Source organism: Typopeltis vanoorti, chromosome 1 (genome assembly GCF_054136105.1).
Source record: "Typopeltis vanoorti isolate ZY-2024b chromosome 1, IOZ_Tvanoo_1.0, whole genome shotgun sequence".
NCBI lineage: Eukaryota > Metazoa > Arthropoda > Arachnida > Uropygi > Thelyphonidae > Typopeltis > Typopeltis vanoorti.
The window spans coordinates 44,334,314-44,357,650 of record NC_143549.1 but is presented as its reverse complement, the minus strand read 5'-3'; the positions used below and the strand labels follow the sequence as shown (position 1 = coordinate 44,357,650).

Genomic DNA, 23,337 nt, shown 5'->3' with positions numbered 1-23,337 from the left:
CAACAACTAGGATTTGTGTGTCGTCTTTTATACTACTAGTGTTTTGGCTAATTTCTCTCTTATTCTATATAAATTAATTTAAGTGTCTCTCCACCATATCATTGTTTATTGTACTGTATATCTCCATATATAAATCTTCACTAAAAATTGTGAAAATAGCTGAAATATTTCACTTGTTCTATAGGTTCATCATTCAGGATGTAGTTGATAATTCCATTACCTGACAACTTTCATCCTTTCCATGCTAAATGCATTACAGCAATTATTCAAACCAATTATCCACCACTCAAAGCTTAGTAGTGGATTTTATTTAGGAATATATTATAATAGGACAGCAGGTTTAATGCTATTTTCCTTCACGATTTCATCCATTTAAGCAACAAGTTAAGAGATAGCATAAATTCATCTTTTTCTTGATTTTACATCAATCATCTTCAATTCCATACAACTTAAATTTGGAAGTATAGAATAGAATAAGCAATGATATGGTGGAGAGCAGCTTAAAATGAATTTATATGGAATAAGAATGAAAATAGAAAGATTACCAAAACAAGCCTTAAAGTACAAGCCATTAGGAAAAAGAAAACCAGGACGTCCTCTTAAACGATTCAACGATGACTTCTAAGGCCGGAACAGGCCATACTAGGCCTAAATCCTTGATACGTATGATGATGATGGAATAAGAGAAAATATCCAAAAGGAAACAACACCCAAATCAGTTTTAATTAAAAGTTTGATTTGCAATGTTTAAATTTTAAACAGTGCAAACCATGTTTTTGTTCAAAATATTTAAAAATAAATGTTTTGAACATTATAAAAAAAATTATATACACACATTAAACTTTTTTTTAATCAATTTTATTATTATCTGAGACCTCCAGGGAGTCAAAGACTCAGAGGAAGGCTATAAAATCACCCAAACGAGCTGTCATACCATCTCTTAAATAATTCATTCACACTACATGCCCTCTCTACCCCCTAAAGGCAAACTATTCCACTCATCCACTGTTCTGTGAAAAACCTAGCTCTTACTCCTTCCTTAACTGCAAACAAACTCAACTTCTATGGATGCCCCCATTCTCTCCCCACCTTCCATATAACTTAAAATTTCAGATATCCTATAACACCCATTCAAAAGTTTATAGACTTCTATCCTATCACCCCTCTTTCTTCTGTTAATTAGTCTGAAAACCACGTATTAGCAATCTATCATCAATTTAAACCCCATAATCTGGATATAATCTTTGTTAACTCTTCTTTGCACCCTTTCCACAGCTTCTCTATCCCCTTGAAATTCAGAAGACCAAATCTGTGCACAATAATCCAGGTGTGGTCTTATCAAGGCCTTATAGAGAAACAAAATGACTTCCTCATCCTTACATGACAAGGTTCGCTTTAACATTGCAATTATTCCCTGAGCTGTATTTGCAACTTTTGCTATGTGCTATGAACTTCAAATTCCTATTCACCATTATGCCAAGATCCTTAAACTCAGTTTCTTGTAGTATAACCAAGCTAATATAATATGCTGTTGGAAATCTCATCATGGCAAAGTGCATAACTTTACTTACTTGCATTAAAAACTGACAGCCATTTTCGTTTGCCCAAATTTCCAGACTATTCAAATAATTTTGTAGCATCCCTGATTACTCTGCCTATCTTTGCATTATCAGTAAATAGTTGCACAAATACTGTTAGACCCTTCCTAATGTATAGATTGCATAATAATAGGCCCAAGGACTGAACCCTGAGGTTCAGTCCTTGGGCCATTATTATGCTAGAATTAAGGACCACAAGATGGTGGCACTTCACTGGAGGAATGCATAATTAGTGATAGTATTGGGCCAGCTATCTCTGACTGGCTACCAGTGGAGATTGAACTGAACCCTCAGTCTCAAGAAGTCACAGGTCTAAAATGGCTTCGTGTACTTCCTATATGAGAATAAAAGGTAATTTTTTTTTTTTTAATAAGAAGCTAGTAATAATGCAAACTTAATCATGTCTACATATAAATGCTATCTTCAAGAGTATAGGATACCAATCAGGAGTTTGATGATAAGCAAGGCTTGATAAATTGTTCTAAGGCATTTACAAAAACAAGTCATATTTGATGTTTCTAGAGAAACAATCAAGAATGATAGCATCTCTACACCCTTCTATCTTCTGTTCAAAAGGCAAATGATGATGCTAAGAGATAAGATGAAAATCAAGATTAGAGAAATCAATTTTGGAAATTTTAAGTTTGACACTAACATAGGATGTTAGATTTAACATACATATTCCTTTTACCTAATTCTTTTGGACACAACTCTTGTATCCAAAAGGAATTAGGTAAAATGTAACCTGGACAGTTACAGTGGATGGAAGCTAAAGTCAGCAGATGCAGTTGTATTAAAAATAACTGAGGTTTTCCATTAGATATTCTCTAAGGTAAAACATGCAAAATCATGCTGTTCATGATTTTGTATGACAAGTGGTAGTATAAATAGTTTGTTGCTGTTGAAACAATGAATTTAAGCAGATGTAGAAATGTTTATTTGTATATATTACTGGGTTTTTTGTAGTTTTATTTTAGATTTTTTTTTTTTTTGTAGATTTGCGATTTGCAGAAAAACTTATGTCCTTATCGTTAATGGGATGGAAAAGTGGAAGGATGCAGAGTCTCTCTCTCTCTCTATCATGATATGGCTGTGTATAAATGCCAAATGTGGTTGTGAGAGTCCTGATTTATTACTTTCAGGTTTGAGTTCATGTACTACCTAGGAACCAGCTTGCAAAAATTTTTACTGGTTTATCCACAAATGGGAGGAGGGTCTGCATTAATACAGTGTATTTGGTATATCCCTGAAGAGTGTAATCTACACTGCAGAAAGGAGGACAAAATCCAGGGACAGTGCTCTGAAGAACAAAACATAACAGCCACTTCACTATTTCACCAGACAATGAAAGTAATCCTCCAACTATGATATACTATATCATAGCAAGCTAACTCAGGCTGTAAATGCACATAATCAACTTTTAGCAGCCCACATCTGTTAGTTGTTTTTTTTCTCACAGAATGAACTGCGTGCCATCTCAGTATGAGACCAGCTAACTTACTTTTTCAAGTATAGCCATTACAATGCACTATGGAAGCTTAAAAAAATTCACTTAACTATACACTATGGGAATACCTACTTCTGAGTGTGGATATTCTAACAGACAGTAAAAATACATTCAAGATATAATTGTGCAAGTGTGTGTAGCTGTTCATATACTCATTCAGCAATATGGCTTTATGACTATTCACAGGTAAGCATAACCTCTAGGATCAATTCAATCATAATTTGCTTTTGGGAAAAAAAAAGGTTTTACATAAAGCATAGCCAAATTTAGAACATTAAAAGCAAAAAAAAAAGATAACATTACCTTCCTAATGGATCTATGGATTCTCTATATCCCTGACTATCTTGAAGTAGAAAAAGGTAAGCAGGGTAAGTTGAAGCTAACTTTGCATCAGTGTTTATAACAACCTGGTAAAAAGGAGAAAAAGGTTATAACTTGAAACTATGGTTATTAAACAAATGTCATCATTATCAATTTCCTGATATGTACTCCAAGGAGTATTTAAATTACCGTGCTATATGGTAAAGTTTACGTTATTATTATTAATCTCCTATCAACAATTTTCCTCCAAATTACTCTTACTTGTGAGCACTCAAGTATTGCCATGTCTAATATTCTGTGCTTCTAAGGCATTCTGACCAAATCAATCCACCTAGCCTTTTGTCTTCCCCCTAGGTAACAAAAACCTGTTTTGCTAACCTTTCTTCACCCATTCTATTTAAGTAGCCATACCACCTCAGATTAACCCTGTTGACACATTCTTGAATGCTAATAATGTTGAGTTATGGTTTTGCATTGATATCAATGGTTCACTCCCTTAATTTTTCTCATAACCGTCATATCTGTGGTCTTTGATCAAGTGCTTTATTTCTAACCTGACTCTCAGATTCATAACTTAAAATTGTTTGAACTGTCTTATATACTGCTTGTTATTTTGGCTAATTTCTCTCTTATTCCATATAAATTTATTCAGCTGGCTACCCACCATACCAGCTTTGCTTATTCTTCTATTTCTAGATTTAATCTGCCATCTTCAAAAAAAACTGTGCCTAAATAGCTGAACTATTTTACTTGTTCTATAGGATCCCTATTCAGAATGCAGCTGAAGTTTTCTATGCTCCTGCCTATTTTCATAGTTTTGGTCTTTTTCTTGCTGATTTTCATGCCAAATTTGTTAGAGCTGTTATTCAATTTAATGAATCCTGGAGACTTGTACTAGATGTGCTTATGTACTCCTAAACGCATCTAGTGCTTTAATAAGTTTAGTTTAATCCTTTATCCAAGTGTAAGCAAACAAAGTTTGCACCTGAAAATATCTTCAGGACTGAGGTAAGGTGGTACATCCCTTGGCAACTCGGAGCAAAGGTGGACCAAGTTCTCATCACTCCTTGTCTCAGTATCTCCCATAATGCAAAGCACATCTCCTTGCAGAGATGTATACTGCTATGCATTAAGGGAAGGGCCACTACCCAGAGGGATGTACCACCTTACCTCAGTCCTGAAGATATTTTCAGGTGCAAACTTTGTTTGCTTACACTTGGATAAAGGATTAAACTAAATTTATTATAATCTAACCAAGTGCAAAATAAACTTCCAACATCTAGTGCTTAGGATACATCATCTGCATAAAACAACGAGCTAAGTTTGACATCTCCAATTCTAATATCAGGCTTGATGCTACTTTCTTTCATAATGTAATCCGTATAGATAAATAAGATAGAGATAATGTGCACCCTTGTCTTTCCCCTGATGTTACATCAAACCATCTTCCTGTATTTCTTTCAATTCTAACTGCTGACTGACAATTGAAATCTAGACTATATATTGCTCTCTAGAATGTCCCATTCACTCCATATAATTGTAGTTTTGAAAAGCTTTTCTCTAGGCACCTTGTCTTATGCCTTATCCAGATTTACAAAACTTAAGTACAGATCCTTGTCATATTCCAATGATTTCTCAACTATTTGTCTTAAAGTGAAAATCTAACCTTTATATAATCTGAATCTAGCTTGTTCTTCATGTTTCTCCTCCACAATCTTTCTCAACCTCTTTTCAAATATGCTTGCATAAATCTTACCTGGAACACTTAGTATAGTAATTCCTCTGTAATTCCCATTCAGTTTTAATTCTATTTTTTATAGATGGATACTATAAGAATTCTACTCCAACCATAGGGAATTCAACCTTCTGACCAGTTGCTCTGAATAATTTTGCAGTGTAGCCATCGCAAAATTTTTATACCTTCATGCTTAAGCATTTCTGGTCAAATATGATCTACTCCAGCTGCCTTCCACATTAAGTTTTTGACAGCTTTTTCTATCTCAAGTATTGATATGTACTCTTCTTGGCATTCCTCTTATAAATTTTCTAGTATGGTTCTGTCACTGCTTGCTACATTTAAGTCTTTCAACATAATTACTTTAGACATCTAAGATACCCTTACTTCAGTTTTTTATGTCATTATATTATAAAACTATTAAACAGACATCTGTTTTTGAAATTAAGATAATTTAAGCATGCTTGTCTGCAGTTGGTTCAATATTCAGCAAATGATTTTATTTTTATTTTTTTTAAACAATGCCTTTCCAAATGTAAATTTTCTTCAGCTTAATTTAACGATGCTTCTCAGGAACACGATTCCTTGTTTGCTTTTCATACACTGTGATTTTATAAAAAGTGAGAGAATAAACCTTGTCTCAATGTTTGCCTGTCCAGTTAACTACACATTTTACTAACAGCTATCAAATTGACATGCAACACAGAGCTCAGTGCTACCACTGGATGAAGAAACTCAGGTAGATGATGAGGTACTAGAGCTATTGTGTAAACAACTGAATAAGAATTTGACAGTTCTAGCTGATGGAATATCAGCTAGAATGCCGAGATTGTTCAGCTGAACTGCTGTATAATGAATCTCGGAAAAGAAGATTCACAGGAGTGGAGATGGGTCTATCAACCTTGAGTTAGGCGAGTGAAGAAGATTTTCAAAAATTTGGTAAGAGCTCACATACAGAATGGGCTGACAGAAAATCCATACTTGGCAATGAATAACATGATTTTAATAAGGGAAGATTACATTTGAATAACTAGTCTACATTTTATTAGAACAACATTATGGTTAAATCAGACAAGGGAAATAGATATCATGGAAGGCTGTGACATGCATTAGAGAATATGGGACTGGATTATAAACTTAGCTTGGATAAGAAGACAGCTGACTGACATAAAAAAAAAAAAAATAAAAAAATAAAGTGGTGTATGGGAGAAGAAAGTTTGCAAAATTAAGGGGTACTCAGAGATCAGTTCTTGGTCCATTTTATTCAATCTTTACATTAATGACAATAGAAAGAATTTAACAAAAGACTGTTATTTGCTAATGAGAACAGGTATGATAAGGAGGAATGCAGTACTAATAGAATGCTTTTTAAATGTCATTTTCACCTGTCAATATATTGACAATAATGATATTGATGGAACTGAACTGTAGCAAATTAATGAGGCCAGGGACTGTGTGTGCATGTGTGTTGGGGGGGGATTGTGGAGTTGAAGTTTAGGGGACATACTGTGAAGGTAGCCAAAACAGTACATTATGTGGTTGTTGAATATGCTAGAGTTAGAGAAGTTGTACCCCCTTTATAATGCTTTAATAAGGCCTCATCTGGACTACTGCATACAGATCTGGTCACCAGATTCTGTGAGAATGAAGTGCAGAAGAGGATACAGAGATGAGTGACAAAGATTGTGACAAGTATATGGAATGAATCCTGTGAGAATAGATTGAAAGGAGAAGAAAGTTTGCAAAATGGCTTGTGGGCTTCAAAATTGCAGCTGATAGGTGAAAAAGATATGATAGAAGCATAAGTTATTAAAGAGTTTTATGGGAATGACAATGGGCTACCACTCATTTTTTCAGGAAGGGAAAAAATGAGTGGTAGCCCATGGAAATTGCATCTAGTCCTTAACGCCCTGTTAGCAAGGGTGTTGAGGACTAGATTTTTTGCTTGGTGGCAAAGTTTACTAGAGATGGTTGCAAGTGCTTTGTCAAAGCACTCGCAAACTGAGTTTAAGGAGAATATGGTAGGTATCGTGTGAATAATGGATCTCTCACAATGAGATTCATTCAAGATATCCCATATAATGTTTGGGATAGTGTACTTAAAACTCTTGACTTTCTAGAGAAGAGCAATTTGGTTCATAGATGATCCCTTTCTTTAAAATTCACTACAATCTTAATCTCAAAGAAGAAATGCCTCAGCACTGTCTATTCTGCAGGTGCTTCAATGATCACTGCTCCACTGAACTGCAACTATAATTCCTCTACTTTCTGATGTACCTGTTAACCTAAAATCAGCCACCCAGCATCCCTTTACTATGCAACTGCAAAACACATTGAACCTGCTTCTCTTTTTATTTTATTCCATCCATCTTTCTGCTTGAAGTATTCCCAAACTACAACTCTTCAAAAAAGCTTCAGTCCTTACTGCACCTCAGGGCACTGATATGCTTATAAATCCTTCAATCTCTTGTGTACGAGATCAATAAAAATAAATTATCATGAAAACTGGAATGTTCGAGAACTGTAAGGTTCATCATAGGAGTAAAATGAGTGCTATCATCAACAAAATTGAACAGAGTGAGGTAGTAAGGACATGTCATTATTATGTATATATCCAGAGCTCTACTGTAGAGCTGCATATATATGCTTTACCACTCACCTTTTGGGGAACAGATTTTGGCAGCTGATGAATAGCTGCAGACTGAATAAAATAGAATTTTTTTTTTAATTTTTATATTAACTTTCTACATTTAAGTTAAAAAAAGATGAGATACAATAACAGTGATAATTTTATGGAAAGCCTGATGACTTATTAGGAAAAATCATTTTTAAAAAAAGCGAGGGGGGGGGGATTTTGGGCGAGTATATATTTTTGCAATGCCAAGTATGATGTTACACAATTTGTTGAGCAGTGTGTGAAAGAAGGTAGTCCTTAGAAATGCCTGAATAAACAGAAAACTCTGAAGAAAGAACACCTCCCACCATTAGTGTGAATGACCCAAGAGAAAACTGGCAATCCAATTACAAAGGAAAAAAAGACAGATCCTAAAATTAGCAATCAGCTGAGAAGCACTCAATGCCACATCCTATTAAATTCCATGTAAACATCAAGTGCAAAAGCACAGGTTGCTCCAAACTTCTCAAGTGACACCTTCCAAGGTAAGTGATGTAGGCCAGGAGATCATGCGAACAACAGGTTATTTCAGGAGCACATCTTACGTGCAATTGGTGAGATTCTATCAGGTCCAGAAGTCTTTTTTTTTGGTGTCCAAAAAAGGCTTCTGGAAAAGAAGCTTTTTGTTGAAAAGATTCAGGTTGTTCAAGATTCTTTTGACATCTTTCGCACAGCAAGTTAAGGTGGTGGTGATTTGCCTTCATCTGTACAGGAGTTGGATCCGAATGTCCTCGAAGGATATAACCCACACCACTACATATCAAGTGACTGGTGAAAGGACAACCGAAACCAGAATATCTGCTCTGGAAATTGAACATAACAGCCACTTCAGATCTCAGGAAGAAAGGTGGTAGTGGTATTACTTTTGATAAAAAGTAAAGTTCAGGACAGCATAATAATGACTGTAAATACAACTCAGAAGATAACTGCAATGCTAAAATGAGCATTGACATGTAAGGAAGTCATTTTGCCTTTTCAGGGTATTGATGCAACTTCACTTAGACCCTTGTACAGATCTGGTGGCCCGGTTTCCATGATATTGATATCAGGAGTGCAGAACAGATTATGAGAATTTGTGGATGGTAGAATACTAGAGAGATGAAACAATGGAGATCTAAACAAATTTGTAAAAGGTCATATAGGATATCAATATATGGAAGTTTTAATCTTAGGAATGGTAGAGTGGGCATCCATGGGGGTTGAGAATAAATATAGTCAAGGGTTAAAAAAAAAGCTACATTTTTCACTCAGAGCATGACTGGGATGGCTCCTTCAGAGTAGTGAATGAATTCAACAAAAGATACATTTGGTAATGTCATATTTGTTGAGGATGATATGTAGCCTCACTCGATAAATCTGACTCCTTAAAAAGGTCTCTGGTGATAATTATAAAATTTATCAAAAGGTCAGTTACATAAGATGCAGAATCAGGGCTTAGAAAATTTTGTGATGACTCACCAGTTAAGCAAATATCACCTTAGTCAAGTGCCAGTCTAGGTAAAGTCTCCATGGACTAATTGCTAGAGGATAATCCACACTGTGCCACTACCAAATAGTAATGGATTCTATGCTAAGTTGCATGTTTCCTGACCTGGTCACAATTTACAAAAACTTTGTTAATGCTATGCTTTCTTTTACTTGTAACTTTTACCAGTGTTGGAGCAAAAAAAAAAAAAAAAAAAGTTTTACTTATAGTGTGCTTATGATTTCCAAAAATTTAGGGCTAAAAATATTATCAGCTATCTTCTTTGGGGAATGAAAATGCATTAGAGAAATATCATATCCAGTTTGAAAATCTCAAAATGTCCAACTGTGCAGATTACAGAAAATACTCAACTTCAAAATATCTGAATAAGAGCATTAAGAAAAAACTTATAGTGAGTCATGAAATAACTATAGCTACTCTGTTAAGATAGTTTGTTTTCAAGAACACACTCCAAGAAGTCTTGCTACTCTCCCCACTTCTGTTATTACTAATGAATCTACTATGCTATACTTTCTAATATACACTCAGTTGATGTCAGCAGTTGCTAATACATTCAAAGTACATGCCAGTGTTTCTAAGAAGCAATATTCAAAAGTAAATCTACACTTAAAAAAAAAAAAAAAAAAAAAAAAAAAAGGAGGGGGATCCAGAAGTGACAGATTTAGCCTTGTGGGGGAAAAAAAAAAGATAATATATGTAGAGCCTCCATAGCTCATTCAGAGATGAAGCAATTTGGTCAGAAAGACCTGGGTTCGATTCCTGTCAGTGATGCGAGGAAATACTTTATCTGGTCTCTTTCAACAAAAAGGTTTTTTTTTTCCTACCACAAAAAAAAGGTTTTTCATAGTCATCCCCCCCCCTTCCCAGAACAGGCAAATCAGCCCCGTGAGCACACAAGGATTACAATTACGAATACGTATGTCCCAGCCATAGGTCTGATTTATCAGCTATATGCTGGTCCCGAGCCCAGATAAAATGGGAGGGGGTTGGGGAAGCAATGGTGAACTACCCTGTAAAAATCTCGCCAGGAACACTTGCCTACAAGTCACCTAGAGTCGGAAAACAATTGAAGAGATAAATCATCAGCAATATACATAATAAATATAATATTTAAAGAAGATTACTGTAAATTAATTCATAAGGCTGACATGATCACTTTTAAAGTGCAAATTTGAAAGTAAAGATCAAGTATGGAAACTGAATGCAAGTTATGCTAAATAAATCTCCATTTCTTGACCATTTCGTACTTCAAGTAAACGTGTAATAACAGAAGACTGGATTTACATTCCTTTTGCACTTTCCTAATTTTGGGATTAAATTTTTTTACATTAAATAAGATTTAAAAACTTAACCTTCGAAAAAACCATGTTATCCCTTATAAAACATATTCCTATCCACTAGTCCTGAATTCTGTCTTTCACTAATTTCTCCAATACCTTAACAACAACAATTGAGATACTAATTAGCCTATAATTTACTGTTTCTGTCTTGGAGCTCCCTTAATACAATAGGACAATGCCGTCTTGCCACTTCAATGAAGTGGGAAGGTGCCAATAGAGTTGCCCTCTTTCCACTCCATTGGCACCTTCCCAGTACCAAAGCTTAAATTACACAGCTTGATCAGAGTAGAGCTGATAATTACTTTGTACACTGTTATAATACATGGGCCGATATGCCAGCTAATCCCATGGCTGTGTTAGCACTGAGGTTTTGTAATATTTTAAGCACCTCCATTTCTATTTCTTTTCTATTCTCTCATCAGTCAATGTCACATCTGGCATTGCAACATCAACTAGATCACCACCTGCAAAATGCTTACCCAATAATTCAAACTATTTGGTTTGGCTATTACCTTCCTACAATCAGCAGTTTGTTTTGCTTAAAGTCATCCTTCTGTAGTCATTCTTCCTTTTACTTGCCACATAACATAAGAACTATTATGTTATGTCATATCCCTTGTACTGCTCATGGGCATGCTATTCATTTTTCTTTATATTCCCTTCACAACTTGTCTGCAACTCTTGCTTAATGAGGCTATTCATCCAACTTCTACCTAGTTTCTTCTTCTGACTCTGGGTACACATTCTGATACTGCTTTCTTCAGACACTCCTTAACCACTCCCCATACATCATCCTTAAATTCTTGATATCCTCAAGGAATTTACAAGATATTATGATAGTAATCTATCCCAATAGCTTTACAGGCCTTTAAGGCCCACAACCTTCCAAGCATGCTTGGATTTCATAACCGAAGTACGAGAATAGGATGGTCACCCCCTATGCCTGTAAGTATTCTTGGCTATATCCTTGTGTGTTCATGGGGCCGGTTTGCAGGATGAAAAACCCCAGATAAACTGGCAGAAAAAACCCTGCTGTCCACGCCCAAGACCGACCAACTTTGCTATGGCTGAGGAAGATCCTTAAGTCGGCGATGGGAATCGAACCTAGGACGCTCCTTCCCCAGGCATATGTTTGCGAAATGCAAAGTCACTAGGCCTAACCACGCAGACAGCATTACACTATTACTAACATTATGATAGTAATGGTGTAACTTATTTAGGTAGTATGAACTTCCGATCAACAATTTGCCTCGAAATTAATGTTCCGGGATTGTTCCAGCAGCTGATTTTGCACTGTTTGCCCTAGTTCCTTGATGAAAACAATGAGGGAACTTGTTTAACCAAGCAGCACCCCAGCTGGCATGAAATTCTGTTATCTTACACCATTATTTCATTTGTGGTTTAAGCCAATAAGAATAAATACAATTCGGTTAGCTAAATCCCAAATTGCTAGCCCATCCTCATTCATTCAGTATCCAGGTAGATACCTAATAGGGTGATGAGGATTAGACATTAGGTCAGAAGTCCAGTAGGTTCTCCATATTCCTTAAAAGGCTATATAGCCCTTAAGCATCCCCAACCAACATCTCCCCCTCTAAATTCTTATGGCATAGCACTGCTGACAGCTAACAACTCAGTTTGTCATAATCATCCTTTGCATAAAAAGATGTGCAATTACAAAGTAATTGCACATCTTTTTAACAGATGTCTGCTAATCTCGCAGGTCAAGACTACATGATCACTTCCCCCAAGCAGAGGCAATGTAACTAGATTACTCCATTAAGTTCTGATAAAATGATTAGATCAGGTACTCTCAAATCTCATGCCCCCCCCCCCCCCTTGAACATTCTATGAGAACATAGAATGCTGCCATTCTATGCTCCCATAGTTGAAATCCCATAATTACTTAACCTGCATTCATTGTGCTAACCTGCTGATGTGTCATCTATATTCTTCCTTGTACACCCTGGATTATAATGGCAATGAATTACATATTTCATCAAGATGGCCTCTATCTCATACCTCTCGAATGAGAGGCCCTTAGAATCCTTTTCTTCCTGATGTACTTCTTTGGCTTCAATTCTTCTGCTATCATTAGCATAAAACTTTCTACCATCCTGTTCCTTCAGTCCATTCCTATGACCATATCATCCACATTCAACTAAGTTTCACTAATGCCTATAACTTTTGGTAAGGCTAAGGCTGAGCTAACCAATGCCTCATCCTTATTTTGAATACTTCCAACATTAGTACAAACTACAATAACCCCTTTGTTCCACAACCTCCCTTACACCACATGTTGCTTAGCCCACTAATGAATGAGAATAAGGCATCTTCTAGATGGTTCAAAAAAAAAAAGTTATACAATCAGGATATTTCAGCTGGAAAAACAAGATCTATAGACAAGTTGAAGGTACTGCTATGGATAACCCTCTGTCTCCACCTTTGGCAAACTATTTTTTGAACCATCTAGAAGATACCTTGTTCTCATCCATTCATCCCCAGCCCTCTCATTGGCGTCGTTATGTTAATGATGTCTTTGCTATTTGGCCTCGTTCTGAAAATGAACTCATTACCACTTTCCTACAACAGATCAATAGCCTTTGCCCACTCATTCAGTTCACCATGGAAAAGGAAAAGGCTAGTAGTTTACCATTCTTGGACATCTGCCGAACACGCACAGACTCCGGTCGGTAATTTATCAACCAGTGTTTATTGAAAACCTACCTTCACTGGTATACATCCATCAAAAGTCTGCTCATCACACCTCTCAAAAAACTGGTGTTATCAAGTTCTTAATTAATAGAGCATATAAGGTGCGCTCTTCTCCCTCAAGCTTACAACAAGAACTTCTATCAAAAAGTTAATGGAATTTAATGGTTACAACCCTAATCAAATCCAGCAGATAATAGACTCCTTTGTTCCAACACCTCCTCAGACTGCAGGGTTTCAATCCCTTATATTTCTGGCATCTCAAACTGATTGGTATAATTTAAGAAGTATCATCTCACTCCCACATATTTTTCAATCAACAAAATTTCTCATCTGTTGCCATCTACAAAAGACAAACTGGCACCTCTATCATTAGTTGGCGTTTACCAGATACTGTGTGAATGTAATCTAACATACTTTGGACAAACAGGCCATTCTGTAGGGAAAAAAAAAAGAATTAAAGAACATCAATATTATATCGAATACATGAAACCTAAAAAGTCTGATCTGGCACTACATAGTATTGACACTAAACACAATATCCAGTGGGATAAAGCTCATCTTTTCCATGAGGGTTTAAATATGAACGCCATTTCAAAGAAAGTTGTGAAGCCCTTTTACATCAGTCAAATATGAATCGGAATGATAGTCTCCCCCCCCAAAAAAAAAAAGTTTGGGAGATTCTTATCTTATGCAACCATCAAAAATAGTTTAATAATATTATTTATTAATACTAATTTCTAGCACATGGCAACAGTTTTTAATTGGTAAACCACTGACTGCTGAATATACTTTGTAATCTGGTTCCGTTGATTGTTTGTTTCTACACATTGATGATGATGATGATGTACTGCAACAGATCAATTTGTTATTTTCAGTAACAAATATCTGTACTTTCATTTCATTAAAGTTAATTAATGTGGTTATCATGTAATTCAGAATTCATTTGAAAAAATAAAATGCAAATATTTTTTTTTACAGGTTTGAATAAAATTTAACTGATTAGTATATTCATTACATCTATTACTTAATTTAATCTCTTTGTATTATAATCCAGAATGTAATAACACAGATCATATATAAAATTGTAGCTTTCATATTCACTACTGTAAACAATTCAAAACAATGAAAGTCCATTTTCTGGGGGGGTGGGGGGGGGGGGGGGTGGGGGGGGGGGGGGGTGGGGGGGGGGGGGGGTGGGGGGGGGGGGGGGTGGGGGGGGGGGGGGGTGGGGGGGGGGGGGGGTGGGGGGGGGGGGGGGTGGGGGGGGGGGGGGGTGGGGGGGGGGGGGGGTGGGGGGGGGGGGGGGTGGGGGGGGGGGGGGGTGGGGGGGGGGGGGGGTGGGGGGGGGGGGGGGTGGGGGGGGGGGGGGGTGGGGGGGGGGGGGGGTGGGGGGGGGGGGGGGTGGGGGGGGGGGGGGGTGGGGGGGGGGGGGGGTGGGGGGGGGGGGGGGTGGGGGGGGGGGGGGGTGGGGGGGGGGGGGGGTGGGGGGGGGGGGGGGTGGGGGGGGGGGGGGGTGGGGGGGGGGGGGGGTGGGGGGGGGGGGGGGTGGGGGGGGGGGGGGGTGGGGGGGGGGGGGGGTGGGGGGGGGGGGGGGTGGGGGGGGGGGGGGGTGGGGGGGGGGGGGGGTGGGGGGGGGGGAAATGACTTGAAAAGGAGGCCAAATGGTGCTCTGTAAAAGACTGAATGGGATAACGTACCTTGTAAATTACAGTTATAGGTTTCAATCCCACTATCGCATGATATACATGTACATGTCTTAAGTGAAAGACGCATCTAGAATGGCATTAATACTACATACTAGTAGAAAAAAGAAAAAAAAATGTTTGGACCTCTATTCTAACTTATCTAAACCTTAAAATGTTCAGGACATTGTGTACTAAAGGTTTCCAATTTTTCACAGACAAAATAATTTTTTGAATTGCACATATGACAACTGCCTTCAGTCCCCCCCCCCCCCAACTAAGACCACTAGCTCCATCATTTTCTGCAAAACTATGTTTCCACATGTGGATGACACCCCAAGACATAACCTACAGACAAGGCTAACCTGATATATATTTTTTAATTCCAACTATTGCAATGATCCACACACACACTATTTAATTCACAGTGCCCAATAGTTAAAAGGACAATAAGTGGGAGGGGAGGGTAATTATATCCAACTGGTAAGAAAATAATATTAGATAGATATAAGGTGAACGGACAGTTGATGAATACAAAAGATATTGGGAGAACGGTTTGAGTGTTAGCATGCAATGGTAACACCACTAGGACTTAAAGTAATCAAGTAACTGTTCATACAGTAACATTCTGATTACCATAAGAACTTTCCACCATTAACCTAAGATGGATATGGTACCCCATGAATGGCAAAAACCAAAGTTCAATTCTCACCCTGATGAGAGAAATCTTTATGTGGATTTTTTTTTCAAACAGAAGGCGAGTTACCAATCTCTTATGGAGGTAGCAATAGCAGAGATTTTTCTCCTGGAAACTACAACCCACTAACAGTAAAAATAGCATTAGTGGTGATAGATAGTGTAGTGTGTATAAGATGATTTATTTAGCATATTAATGACAGATTCATAGTGGATGATGTAGTAGTCTACACCACATTGCATCTACTGTTCTATGGTTTGGTTACCAAAGTTTCTTGGGAATAAGCTAGGTCATAAGGGTGTCAAAAGCAAATCATTCATCAAGAAGGATGATAAAAACATTAGTTATTTCTATGCATGGGCATGGAAAAGAACAATCACCTTGGAAGTGAAGTAAATATGTGGTCAAGGAAGATGAGAAGGTTAGATTTTTTTTTCCTTAGTTTTGCTTGGTGAGTGAATGGAATGACAGGGGTAGATGAGAGCATACTATCAGTAAATCCATTTAAGGAGGTATATGGCATGCATTACATGAATAACAATTTATGTTGACCTCCCCATGATAAATCTCTTTAGTTCATGGAGATGCCTAGGTTAATAACATTCCTGCAGTACTAGAGAATATATAACACACTCGCAGAACAAATGGTGATGTGCAAGCTTCTATGATTATTTTTCATAGTTAAGAATAACTGGCAATTTTTTCTGAATAAATAAAAAAGTTTGTTACATAAAATAAAAAATATTTATTAAAAATAAATAAACAAACGCTGGGTCAGAAACTTGGAAAACAGCTAACTCTCCAAAAATAATTAAATTATCCCAATTCATAAATTAATTTCATGCGTAATTACCGTTCACAAATATTAATTTAACCTTAGGTAGTATTTCGTTTCCATCGTTGACTAAAATATTCAATTCGATCTTACGAAATTATGATGTCGAGGTTCTCATCAGAATATTACAAACCATGCTTTTTCGGTGCTATTTACTGATAGTTACAATTTGTATATTTGAGTTAATGCTTACTCGCATATTAATCACAATGTAAAGGAGAGTTCAACAAGCTCATCAAGAAGAATTCGTGTTTTCATAATTTTATTAAATTATTATCCACCGTAAAGCGTTTTCAAAGAATTAAATACTGCTGCTAGAAAATAAGTGGGTGTTCATGGACGCTGCCGTAAAGCGCACGTGATATTTTGAGAGCATGCCTTAGGTAGTATTTCGTATCCATCGTTGACTAAAATATTCCTTTCGTAATAATGTCATGCAATTCGATCAGCTCAAACAATTCAAAACACTTAAACACAGGAATGATAGTTAGCAAATTAAAATGTACGCACTAGTAGTAATTTTCATTTTTTTTTTATTTTAAGCACTACGCGTTACAAACATTACCCTACCCTTGGTTCATTATCTTTTGGTCGAAATACGTTCTTCGAAAAACAGTCGAATAATTCATGAACATCTTCCTTCGACACAAGATCCATAACAGGAAAGCTCACTCCATTCACCGGAATACCACGACACTAACTTACTGAACACTGGCACACACAAACGGCCAAAATAGCCGCTGCTTAAAAGCAAATCATTCACCTTCCTAGGAGTAAACGCGCCATGTTGACAACCTGTGACATTCGGTCACGTGTGATTGGTGAAGAAAGCACAATGACCAGCCAATAAAAAAAAGACAATGCAAATTTTTATCTGCATAGTTAGAAAGTGACACGTTGATCTATATTACAATTAAGGGATTCAATACTAACATTACACAAAAAAATTATACGCCAAAAAACTACATAGTTTGCCCATACGACTTCTTGCAATAGTACAACACTAACGTATCTCAAGTTTCTGAAAATGCATATTTCCGGATAAAAATCTTGGAAAAAAAAAATTACAATGCACTTGAAAATATAAACAAAGCCCATCAAATTATATAATGGCAAGCGTGGGGGATCGCAAAGAGCCACCTCGTGATGAGCCTTTGGAATCCATGGAGATACCCGTTAACAATAACAACAACAAGATTAATAATAAGCGGCAATAGAGTGATCTGATTCTGTCATAGATATGCTGTATTTACATTTAAATACAGTATATCTATGCTTTTTTGCATAGTTAAAATGTAAATACAAGTAAACTATATAAATGTTTTAAGAGAGGAAACAAGTGGAAATAAACCCACACAAGCTAGATGTTTCACAAATTAAAATTTCACACACACACACACACACACACACACACACACACACACACACACACACACATATATATATATATATATATATATATATATATATATATATATATATATATATATATATATATATATATATATATATATATATATATTGTACTATCTAGGTATTTGCTTACGCTTGGACTCACCGAACTTTTATAGCTTGCTATATTCGGCATGAAACTCTTTGATTTCTATCTTAGAGTTACTGATTGTTTTTCTCATCCCCTTATCGGTTACCATTAAATTTCATTTTTCATGTTTAAACCTTGATATCATGACTATTGTGTTATTTTAAAACACCGTTTATATTTCTTAGATGATCAAGAAAAGATAAGTTATAATAAAAATAATATTAAAAAAAATCTTCTCTCTCTCTCTCCACACACACACTGCTTGGAAAGAAGTCAACGAACGCATCAGCCCATGCAGCGAGTCAGGAGCATGTAGCCGGTATAAATTGGAGGAATATCTTGCTCCGAAATCAATGCAACTGTGTCCTGGTGAAATGGCTGCGAGAAGGAAACTGCGGAGTTTGGAAGAGGCGTTGTAATAGAATGATAATGTTGTAGGCCTATCTGTTTGGTAAATTGTTGACAAATTCGGCCATCCCAAGTCAACAATCAGATGATGAGATGGAAGCACAGGGAGTAGATGACCACCACACTCACTGAACGTCACGTACGATGTTATGAGAGATAATATGTAAAATCGGCATTCGTCGGTGAGTACGTTGAATGCAGAATTCCGAACATCGACATGAACACGAATCTAAAAAAAAAAAAAAAAATCAGCTAACGCCTTTTTATTCCCGTATACGGGAGTAGGCGAGGCCATTTAGCCCTATTTAACTTTTGGAGACTGAGTGGGAAGTTCAATCTCCACTGTTACCAATCAGAGATAGATGGCCCAAGGCCTTCACTAATTAAGCGGTGCACAGTGAAGAGAGACGGCTCAAATGTGCCGCCATCTCGTGGTCCCTAACCCTAACACAATATATTTAATGTCTGAAATAATGTGGGTTCTACGGTCGATTTTCTTGAGTTTACGGGACGAAAAACCCGAGTTTCCGGGAGGAAAAACCCGCTTGCCCATGCCAGAGATCGATTAACTCGGGAACCGGTCGAAAAAAAAGGCTTAGAAAAATTTCCTCTAGTCGCCGACTAGACTCGAAACTAAGTCTTCCTTCGTGCGGCCAAGCGCCGTGGTGTGCAAACGCCACATCCACTGAGCTACACAGGCTCGAACACGAATCTAAAAAAAAAAAAAAAAAAAAAACTCAGATTCAGAATCGAGGCTCACAAAATGGATTTCCATGGTAGGACTATATCACCATAATAAGCTAGCAAAACTGTGTTATGGGATCGACGAATCACTATACCCTCTACCCAGAGATAGAAGGGTGTGGGTGTAGTAGATGACCAGGAAACGTCCCTTACCAAAGTGTATAACCGCAATTATGAAATTCGGAGGTAGAGATGTGATGGTTTGACCTCGGACCACTGTTTGTGGTGCCACGAACATTGGATTCGAGAGGTATATGAGCATTCCAGGCAATGCAATGCTTTCTACTTTGTGGCATTTCTATGGAACTGAACATTGTCTCTTTCAGTAAGACAATGCACCATGTCTTACTGAAAGTAAGACATGGTGCATTGTCTTCCTGTAACTGTGTAGTTTGTAAACGTGAATGTGATCACACTTCCACAGAGCCCTGATCTCAACCCTATTCAACATCTGTGGATGTACTAAAGTGTCAGATGAGATCAAGGGTAGGCTGACCATATTTCCTTGAGACAAAAACGGGACTGGGGATAAGTAATATTCTGTATTCATGAAAATGTAAGACGATAAAAAAAAATTATTACATACAAATATTGAGCTTACCGTTATTCTTCAGTGACAGAACCCATACAAAAATTTAGGTAGACATAGAGAGGGGCTGTATTCAGGTAAGGAAATAAACTTTATAATTTTGTCTTGAACACTAGAATTTGGCAAAAAGTACCGCAGAAATAGGAAAAAGTTTGATGTCATTTTTGTTTGATGCATCTAAACTGACTGTAATGCTTTTTGTTTTATTAAAATCCTCTATTACTTTGCCCAATATGTTTGGTGATAAAACGTTACTAATTACTGCTTCTGATTTGGCACGTGTAGAAGAAATTTTGGTACATAAATTTTATTTAAAAATGTCGACAAGTAGTCATTTGTGGAAACTTTCTCCCTAATGTACAGTATGATAAGCAACAATAGCTTCACAATTTTATCGCTTTCACTATCACTATCACATCTCACCATAAACGAGCTGATGTTTTTAACTGAAACCGAGTCTTTTCAGCAACTTTATGTTTCTGGATAAGTAGATGTTGGTTGATGTCGCTTCTGCTTCTACGAGCAAAATGGACAATAAAATGTTGGCATATCACTTTTGTTCCATGCTACACAGCTTGTCCAGTTTAATAAATTTAAATTCTTTCTGGTGATTATCATTAAAACCGCAGTTCGCCTGTTTGACATTGCAAGGATAGACTTAAAGCTTTAAAAAATAATACTTAAAATTTTAAAAAATATGAAATTTAAACCACCGGTATTGAATAACAAAGCCACTGGTTAGCATACAGACAAAACAAAAACTAACACTACAGCAGAGTAGAGGCGGCGTCTGAGATGAGCAAGGGTTGCCAACTTGTATTTCTTATTTTCTTTGAATAAATCACTGCAGATATCGATATTTAGTATCGAACAATGCGACTCCATGGTTATACAAATTACTGTTGTCAATGATATTGATATACGATTATAACTTATGAATAATAATTTATGATCGACCAAAATGAGGTGTCAAATCTTCCACCAGTTGGTGAGAGTGACCACGAGGTGATCACGTGCAGGGTGACCAGTCATTCGAGGACGTCTGTTAGAAAGGGATATATGTGTAATTATAAGACTGGTAATTACGAAAAGCTCAGGACACAGCTTGCGATAATAAATTGGAAAGAAGAACTGGATGGAAAGGATATCAATGCTGATTGGGCCATACTCAAGAACTATTTGGTGGAGGCAATATCAGAGTGTATTCCGAGGGTCAAGAGGGTAAACAGAGTGGGTGTAAAATGGATGAATCAAGAGATAAGGTATGCAATATGGAAGAAGAAGGTATTATGGAAGAAACACAAAATGAGTATATATAACAACCAGTTGCATGAGAAGTACAAAGAGCAGGCGAAGAAGGTGACTAGCTTGATAAGGGTAGCAAAAATGCAGTATGAGCAGCAGTTAGCTAAAGCGGCCAAAAAAAATCCTAAGGAGTTTTTTCGATATGTCGCCAGTAGAAGAAAGAATGATTATGGTAGAATGGGATTGATTGGTAAAAACGGAGGAATGATAACCGCTGCGGAGGATATAGTTGAGATATTTAATGAGCAATTTCTAAAGGTATTTCACTCTTGCGAATGTGACATCATGCAGAACTTGAAAGTAGTTGGAGAAGAGGAGGAGGAGGAACTGTTAGTAAGTGAACAGGAGGTATATGAGGAATTGAATAGACTTGATGTAAATAAGGCTGTGGGACTTGATGCTATTTCACCACGTGTCTTGAAGGAATGTGCCAGAGAGTTAACAACAGCTTTTGTATATCTTTTCAACATGAGTTTTTCTCTCACTGGGTCAAGTTCCAAAAGAGTGGAAAGAAGGTAAAATTGTTCCAATTCATAAGAGAGGTGATAAGAGTAAGGCTTTGAATTATAGACCAGTCTGTGTGTCTGGAGTTGTGGTCAAGGTATTAGAGAAGTTAGTTAGGAATAAAGTTCAGAATTGGGTTGACAACAGAAAAATACTCTTTGGTGGCCAGCATGGATTTACTAAACGAAAATCATGCTTTAGCAACCTGCTTACTTTTTATAATAAAGTGACAAATGCGTTGGATAAGGGTATTGCGTATACAGTGGTATATTTAGATTTTGCAAAGGCGTTTGATAAATTGCCACATGACAAGCTGGTAATTAAATTGGAACGGATGGGGCTGAACAGTAGATTGGTTCACTGGGTTGGAGATTGGTTGTCTGATAGGTATCAGCGAGTTGTCTATGGAGGAGCGATATCCCAGAAGAGGAAAGTTACTAGTGGTGTACCTCAAGGGTCTGTTTTGGGTCCATTGCTGTTTAATTTGTGTGTAAATGATATCTGGAGAGGTCTGAATGGTGATGTGCAGTTGTTTGCAGATGATGCAAAGTTGGGCAGAGCTATCAGGAGTAGTGTGGATGCTGTAGCTTTGCAAGAGGACTTGAATAAACTGTCTGAATGGGTAAATAAGTGCGGATGTCAATTCAATGTCTCAAAGTGTAAGGTTTTGAAATTTGGGAAGCAGAGATGGGATGTAAAGTACACAATCGGTGCGAATATCTTGGAAGAGGTAGAGGAAATGAGAGATCTGGGAGTGATTGTAGACAAGGACCTAAAATTTCGGGGACATGTTACTAAAATAGTGAAGACAACACAGCGGATAATGGGAATGATGCGGAGGACATTGACTTGTAGAAGTAAGGATGTTATGGTTCCTTTGTATAAGGCTTTGATCAGGCCACATATGGATTACTGTGCACAGATCTGGTCACCTGGTTTTCAAAAAGATGAAATTGCGTTGGAAAAAGTTCAGAGGCGATTGACTAAGGTGGTTTCTGGTCTCTGGAATGTAGAGTATGAAGACAGATTGACAAAATGCAATTTGCAGAAATTGGTGGATAGAAGGAGGAGGGGGGATATGATTGAGACATATAAGCTGTTGAGTGGTTATTACCAGATTAACGTCGGGGAGGTTTTGCACAGAATGGGTGAGGATAGCAGGAGAACAAGAGGTCATTCCTGGAAGCTGTATAAGGCGGGTGTGAGCAAGGGAGTGAGGAGCAGGTTTTTTGCATGGAGAGTGGTGAGTGATTGGAATGCTTTGCCCGAGAGTGTGGTGTGTGCAGAGACAGTGAATATATTTAAGGCACAGTATGATAAACTGTGTGTATAACAGTGGACCTCCCACGATGAATCTTTGACTCCATGGAGGTTTTTATAATAATAATATTATTATTATTATTATTATTATTATTATTATTATTATTATTATTATTATTATTATTATTATTATTAAATTTTTATTAAAAACGGGACAAAACTGACATTTTTATTATAACGACGGGATGGCTGGGAAATATGAAACAAAAACGGTACTGTCACGGACAAAACGGTAGTATGGTCAGCATAGTCAAGGGTCATACGCCCCACAACAGTCAAGGACCTCATTACATACTTAACAGGAAGAATGGTCCAAAATTCACATTAGTCGCTA

General features: G+C 37.2%; 1 protein-coding gene across 1 annotated transcript in view; it reads right to left on the bottom strand.

Annotated features, from left to right (window-relative positions):
• The window catches only part of EDTP (Egg-derived tyrosine phosphatase), a 451,026-nt gene that overhangs the window by 308,501 nt on the left and 119,188 nt on the right, over positions 1–23,337 (bottom strand). Inside the window, exons 2-3 of the mRNA XM_090399919.1 lie at positions 7,821–7,862; positions 3,409–3,512 (exon numbers count right to left, since the gene is read on the bottom strand). Of these exons, the coding sequence (XP_090256045.1) occupies positions 3,409–3,512; positions 7,821–7,862 (146 nt within the window). The remainder of the gene's footprint in view (positions 1–3,408; positions 3,513–7,820; positions 7,863–23,337) is intronic.